This window comes from Staurois parvus, unplaced genomic scaffold (genome assembly GCF_062004578.1).
Source record: "Staurois parvus isolate SC_StPar_1 unplaced genomic scaffold, SC_StPar_1.0 ptg000053l, whole genome shotgun sequence".
Classification (NCBI taxonomy): domain Eukaryota; kingdom Metazoa; phylum Chordata; class Amphibia; order Anura; family Ranidae; genus Staurois; species Staurois parvus.
In genome coordinates, this window is record NW_028317849.1 from 6,671,401 (window position 1) to 6,679,134 (window position 7,734).

The 7,734-nt window shown below is 37.9% G+C and overlaps 1 protein-coding gene across 1 annotated transcript in view; it reads left to right on the forward strand.

The window, feature by feature from the left end:
- Positions 1 to 5,292, forward strand: part of SMIM7 (small integral membrane protein 7) — a 41,460-nt gene extending 36,168 nt beyond the window's left edge. Inside the window, exon 5 of the mRNA XM_089667644.1 lies at positions 3,047 to 5,292. Coding sequence (XP_089523770.1) covers positions 3,047 to 3,062 — 16 coding nt within the window. The 3' untranslated portion in view covers positions 3,063 to 5,292. The remainder of the gene's footprint in view (positions 1 to 3,046) is intronic.
- Positions 5,293 to 7,734: the final 2,442 nt, after the last annotated feature.

Sequence of the window (7,734 nt, forward strand, 5' to 3'; positions counted from 1 at the left end):
TTGATTGTCTTTTTCAAGGGAGTGGAAAACAGATGTAAAGACTGAAGAGTATGTGAAACTTGATGGGTTTGCTGGAGTGCATTACACAATTAAGCTGGGCATGCACATTACAAACCGACTCACAGTTTACTTTAGGTTTACCAAAAGTGTATGGGATATCTATAAAAATCATTCATATTGTATTCAATCAGGCAGGCCCCTGTACTACAGTACATAGTTATCTGTAATTTTAAAGAAGACTGTACAATCAGATTCTACATACTGCCACCTCCTGAATGCCTGTTTTTTTTGCTGAAGAAAGATTTTCTATTGAAATACTGAACTAAAACCACCTACTTTCACTGACACCTGTGTAAACAATGCCTTGTTGAATACACAAATTGGATATCGAACATGCCTTCTTAGTTTCCAGTTTAGTGACAAAATTACAAGATATATACTAAATACCCCATATAAGCTTCAATAATGTATTGACTTTTTATTTAATGTCTTATGTTTAATGTCAAACACATTTATTTAGGAAGGCAAAATACAGTAATCCATGGTTACCAACCAAAACTATCCTGACTGGAGTAAACTATTATTTGATTGATTGCTGTGTGTAATTGCATTTTGCTCTTACAGTTTTTTTTCTTTTTTCTTCTTTTTTGCATGCCCTTGCTGAATGCGACAGTAGTAGTTAAAGTTTCCCATTTTTCTATTTTTAAATGTAGTTCTGTAGGCCTGCATGCTATTTGTGCCTGATCTATGTCAGGGAATTCTCTAAAATGCCTTTTTTCTATGTAATATTGCTGCTTTCTGTCCTCCCACTCCAGTGCTGAGTAACAGCCATACCCCAAACCATAGGAATTCTCACACAGACTTAAGGGCCAGTTCACACTATGTGCGGTAAAAAACGTTTCTGGTTTGGTAAAACACCTGTCCCCGCAGATACACATAAGAAACAATTGTTTCCTATGCATACCAACGCAGCCTAGTGCTGCGATAAAATGCAGACATGCTGCATTTTATCGCATCGTACTGGCCCGAATTGCACTGCAATGTCAGGCAGCCCAATTTTCAGTGATTGAAGTGTGTACATTTTGTACACTTCAAATAAAAATAAAGCTTTTTATAAAACAAAGAATAAAGAAAGGGAGCAGTGTGATGTGCTGAAGCGCACACAACACTGCCCCTAGTACAGCTGGCATCGGAGAGCTGTCGCAGTAGTAAAGTACTGTGGCAGCTCTCCTTACAGTGTGAACTCACCCTAAAGGATAGGTTCACCTTTGGGAACATGTTACATGTTCCATCCACTTTTATGGTGGAACATGTAACATGTTCCCACTCTTGCAGCCTTTTGCCGATTTTCAACCCCCACCCCACCCTTCCCCCCCACCCCCCTTTGGCCAAGTCATTCATTCACAGAGATCTGTGAATGAATTAACTACCCGTACCAGCAGCCTTTGCAGCTGACGACTTGTAGTTCTCAACAAACTACCAGGACACTAGTGAGTGCTCTAGGTAGTTTGAGTCATCTTGTCATTGTGAAACTGCCTGTCTGTACAAGGTACAAGCAGACAGATACTGTGATAGTCTGCATGATTCTGAGATTGCACCTGCGATCTGCTGATTTAAAAAAAAAAAAAAAAAAAAGCGCATTTATTATTTATTTATTTTTTAAAGGTGAATTTATCCTTTAATGACAACCAACCTTGTTACAGAGTACAGATTAGTGGGAGCACTGGCTTACTCTGGTGCCTATTGGAATTCTCAAATCATATTTAAAGGAAAGTTAACTTTTTTTTTCATGTAAAGAAATGTGCATTTACTATGTATTTTCTTAGGAGCCTGGAACACATTGCACCCGCCATCAGAAGATCGCGGGTGCAATGTCAGGCTCCTGTAGACTGTTGGTACAGCTGTCTGCCTGTACCTTGATACAGGAAGGCAGTTTCTTCAGTGCAGGAAGAATCAAAGAACTACGCGATGCTCACCAGGGTCCTAGAAGTTAATGGATAACTACAAGCCATCAGCCGCAAAGACTTTCAGTACTTGTAGTCTATTCATTCACAGAACTGTGTGATTGTGATAGCAGGTGCAGGGAGAAGATCCCTGACCTGCTGTTAGAGACAGGGAGAGATAAGGGGAAACGTAACATGTTTCCGAAGGTGAACTTCTCATTTAAATATTGATGGGTCTGAATGCATATCTATTTCTGTGACTTGAACTGGGCTTTAAAGGGTAAGTTCACCTTTGTAAAAATAAATAAATAATAAATGCACATCTTTTTTGCAGGTAAAAAAAATGTGCATTTATTATTTTGTTTGCTAGGAGCCTGAAAACCGTTGCACACATGATCAGCAGATTGCAGGTGCCATGCTGGACTCCTGCAGACCTGTCTGTATATCTGTGTACTCGTACCTCGTTTGAGCAGGCAGATATACACAGACAGGAAGAGAGAATGAACTACCACAGCGCTCAATAACGCTGTGGTGGTTCATTGAGAATTACAAGCCGACAGCCACAAAGAATTTTGTAAATGAATGATGCGGGCGCAAGGCCTAGTCTGCTGTCACAGCAGGGACTCAGGGGGACACGGGGGAGCTGCAGTGCTAACATTTTACGTTTTACACCCTGAATATGTTAGAAAAGGTGAACTTATCATTTCAAATTTGGTGCTAGATGGCAGGAGACAGAATGGGGGGGGGGGATTTACTAAAACTGGAGCACTTAGAATCTGGTGCAGTTGTGCACGGTAACCATTCATCTTCTAACTTCAACTTTTTTTTGGCAAAAAAACGTAGAAGCTGATTGGTTTCTATGCAAAGCTGCACTAGATTTTGCAATGTCCAATTTTAGTAAATTTCCCCTAATGTGTCCTCCTTTTTAACTAATTTCCTTTTTTTGTTTTTAGTTAACCCCTTTAGCGTTACACCTAAAGGTAACATTTTATCTGAGATTAGTATTAAAGAGGGCCTTGCAGAAAAATATATTATTAAATGTATAATACATTTATGTCTTATGCTATTGGTTAATTTGTAATTTGTTTCTTTTCAATTTTTAGGTTATTTGGCTCATAAATGTGACAATGATGCCTACTGGACTAAGTGGATTTTCTACACCAGATATGTCTTTTAAGCTCCCTCTCTGCCACCAGGCATATTTCTGTACAAAGGTTCCAGCTTGTTTGTAAATACTGTCTTTCTGTATACTTGTAAATAAAAGATAAGTTGTGACTTGCATAGCCAAAATGGCTCTGGGTTTAAAATGGTAAAACAAAAGTATGTTCTAGATGGAAACATTTTAAAAACTAATTCATATATCATGACCTGTAATATTCTTGCTAAATTATACAACAAAACCCAATATGCCCTGTCCTTTTGTAATGAACTACTTTCAAATGGCATTTGGGGTGAATTTCTTTTCCAGGGACAAATGTGAGTGTATACAGAGGTTTTTTTAATATGTATGATGTTTAGGGGTATAAGATTTAAACACTTTTCACCCATGGTTCATGCATTTTTCTAAGATAAATCAATTTAAATAATGTGTGAATCTTGGGTAAAAGCTGTGTGATTCTTTGTAAATAGAACCCTTACTTTTTATTATTTTTAGTTTGATGTCATGGTACAGCAATAATCTAAATCTGTAGAAAAAAAAAGCAATCCAGTGATTGATGAATTGATTTATCAGGGTTTTATTTTCTGTGTTCTACTTAAGAAAATTCTTTTCATTTCCTGCCCCAAAGACATAACTCTTAAGTGAGCAAAAACTCACTCCAAAGCATGAGGGAATCTCCACTTAGGCAGTTGTTAATGGAATATGATCCCTTTTGGAAACTTTTTACAACCTATTCCTTTGCTGGAGATAAATTATTATTATACAGGATTTATATAGCGCCAACTGTTTTCGTAGCACTTTACAATATGGAGACAGTACTGTTACAATACAAATGGAGAAGGTAAATGAACATGGGCCATAGACTGTGTTACTTGTTGGCCACCATACCAAGATGATGCAGCAGTCATCAGCTCAAATATGTTTTCTCTGTGGCATTAAGAGAAAATGTCTCATGTGATGCTGCCGTAGGGTAATATCAGTTGGCTGTGCTTATCACTACATCTTTTGCTTCTACTGAACATCACTGCATTTTTTTTTTTTTTAAACCGTTGCACTACATTGTAGAACATTACATCAGCCAACATATACTGTCAGCCAATTATGCTGACTAATCTGTTTTGAAGAGATCTCTTTGAGAAATGCTGCAAGATATATCTTAGCAGTGAATTCCTGTGAGAAACGGTGTGCAGTGTAAATCATTGTCAATCTCCCTGGCCCTTGTCTTATCAAGCTTGTAGTTTGCTCCTAGGCTACATTATCACACACCATGAAAAGTACTAGTTAAAGGTTTTTTTTAAAGCTTTAAAATTGTCAGGTACGTTTTGTACTAAAAGTACCTGCCATTCATCATCTTAATTATGATCTGTGCAAAGAGCTGGTAAATGTGCACCAATAATGGTAATTGAGGTAAGAGTTGGGAACAATGTTAAGAAAACCTGGAATACATAGTACATTACAAAATGTGTTATTTTATATATTTTTAAATATGTATGTAGAAAACTATGCCTATGCAGAAGTTAAAGCCCTCAAGCTATTTTTTTTAGTTTTGGATAGAGTATGGAAGAGTTAGATTTTCTACCCAATTTTTGTTAACGGGGAAGGTCAGCAAGAGAAGCATTGTAAAACGTTTCTAATAAAATGTGGTTTTGTTTTTGTAAGTGTCCTCTTTGGTAAAGTTTCTCATTACTTCCCGTTCTCAGAGGTAGTAAGAAGAAATCTCCCCAATACAGACACCTAATAAAATCCTGTCAGTGGCTCTAACCTTTCCTGCTGTATTGGAGTTTGGACATAAATATGTGATATTTTTGTTCAGCTGGGTTTACAGGAGGACTTTTTTTTTTCTTTCATTTTACTTAAGATGATGACAGAGCGGTTGTATCCACATTTATTTTAACAATTGCTAAAAGGGTATCTGCTAGGAGGGTGAACTTGAACTTTGAAAATCTTTGGTTCTGATAAATACCTATATTTATTTTTCATTATTTTACATAAATTTCTTTATAAATCAGGTTTACCAATCCTGTAATCTGATTTTGACTGGTCATATTCGAGATGTACTGTTGCTGTGTAATTTAATGATAGAAAGCATTTGGTTATTATTCTCTCTAGTCTTTTGTGTTTCTAGAACAGTGTTATTGAATTACTGTTTCATACCTGTAAGATCTCTATACAATAAACATTTAAACTAAATGGTCTGTATTTTTCCCCTGTATAGGTTCGAAGACTAGGTAACAAAAAATTATTTATCTTGCTGAAAAATTTCCAGAAGGACAGATGTGCCCAATGCTGTTTACTACTGTTTATGAAAAAGTAGACAATATGTAGTGGTTGTAAATTCTTACATATATCCAGTGAAGTGACTGGCCTCAGGTGATCCATAAAGATGAAATAGTTCCTCCTACATAAGTTGTACATGTTTTTCTAAAGCCCTCTCTGCTCTCCGGTCTATCAAAACACACATTTTATACAGCATCTCCGCAGCAGAAAGCAGGGGGCGGGGTCTGAATTCACAGAGCTGAGTGTTATTTGATAGCTGATTGGAAAGTGACCCCCCCCCCCCCTTCACAGGCTCAGAGAAACATAAAGCTCAGGGTGTGCGTCATCTGCTGTGTGCTGGGAGCGGACCTTCTCCTAGGAGGCTGAGGTGCCGGCCTAATCTATTAATAGCGAGTCATGCAGAAAGAGGAGAGATCAGAGAAGAACCAGATTTGGTGCTATGGATTAAGGTTAGTGCACACTATAGTGGGATGTGCTTTGTTCATTTTTCATGTCTGAATTTTACAACCACCACAGCATTCCAAATGGTTCATCATAGCAGGAATAAGAACTCTTGATGTCATTCCTTTTTCAGGTATCATAACAGAGATCTGTGCCAGACCAAAAGTTACTGTACATCCTTCACCGTGCAGACTACTGTCATGTGAAATTAGAGAGATGCTCAAAATGTAACTAACCTGAGGGGGAGAAATGCGAGATTTGCCATTAATGTTGCTATTATGTTATGTTAACTATATTATGCATGGTGCACCAGAACTTACTGAACTCTAACAAAATTAGAATTCTATGCCAAAATGTGTTTTGTGTTAGGTTTATGCTTGATGATTAACAGGAAGCAGAAAACAAGTACCTAATCCATGTTGGTAGGACATAGCAGACCCCTTCAGTTTCCTTCATGTTAAGAAAGCAGTTGACTTAAGTCCATAAGTGCTGGTGCTCAGAAATGCATATTTACTGACTTGTCCCACCTCTTAACCTCAATATTTGCATGTCATTCTAATGGGTGACCTCATTGGCCAATAATAGGGCTTAGAAGCAGGAGGGGACTGGAGCAGGCCCAACTAAAAATCATCAAATTTAAAATTCATCAAAGCCTAGAGCATAATTTTAGGATTTTTATCATAAAGCTTTGGAAAGGCTATAGATGACAAGATGTGCTGTTGTAAAAACTATGCTCCCACAACTATTATCTTAATACCGTCTGCTTTTTGTACCTGCTATCTGCTGTGCAGAGTTTGAATTGAAGAAATAAAGCCTATGGAGCTATCCCAGCTACTAGGTATACTGCATGCAAATGTAGAGACTTAAAGCACACAAGCAATGAAGGCCATTTTTCCCAGGAGCATATCTTTTGAAACTTAGAAATTACACTTTCACCCCGTTTTATTCTTCACGCACACTAAGCGTTTTAAAAACACCAGTAGTGTTAGCTGTATAAAGTTACGTTAAAAACGCAAGTTTTTCTGCATTTTTTAGCATTTTACATTAGCGTTTTCTGCATTTGCGTTTTTTACACAAAAACAAAATAACATTGTTGCTCAAAAAATGCCCAAAAAGGCTGGTTTGCTGCGTTTTACCGCGTTTACCAGTGTTAGAGCGTTTTTACAGCTAAAAAACTCCTCTAGCAACCCACTAGTTCTGGGGGTTTTTCCAGCCTAAAAATGCTCCTGGCAAAAAATGCTGATTAAAGCCTATGTGTGCATGGACACATATGATAACATGCTTGGGAGTTTACTAGCTGTAGAAAAAAACACCGAAAGTCAAAAACAGCAGCTGCAAAAACGTCATGAGGCTTTATAGGTAAAGTAGAATTCTGGTCAAAACTTAACTAGTCCTAAAGCTGTACCCTTCCCCCTGCTAACACCTATTGTGAAGAAGTAGTGTAAGAAAGAGGAAATCTATGAGATTACCAAAGTAAAATACCGGTCAAAACCTAACTGTTCCTAAAACTATCCCCTCCTCCCTCCTAACACTTTCTTTTTTTACTTACCTGTGTAGGAAAAATCTGTATACTTACTATTTTCAGGCTCCTCCGGTTCAGTCATGTGATTTCTCCTGTGTCAGCCAGCACCAGCTACAAGAGAGAGGAGAGAGCGTTCAGTTAGTAAAGCCTCGACTGATGATGTCAACCATAGGCATATTATGGCCCATTCATTGTTGGCGCTCCCTCTTCTCCCCTGCAGCCCCACTGGCTGATATAGGGATGCTAGATCATGGGACTGGACCAGAGTGGCCTGAAAATAGGTGAGTATACTTTATCTGTCTCTTTCTTACACAGGTTATTCAGAATAGGTGTTAGGAGAGGGAAAGGAACAGTTTTAAGAGCAGTTAGGTTTTGTCTGGAATTCTACTTTA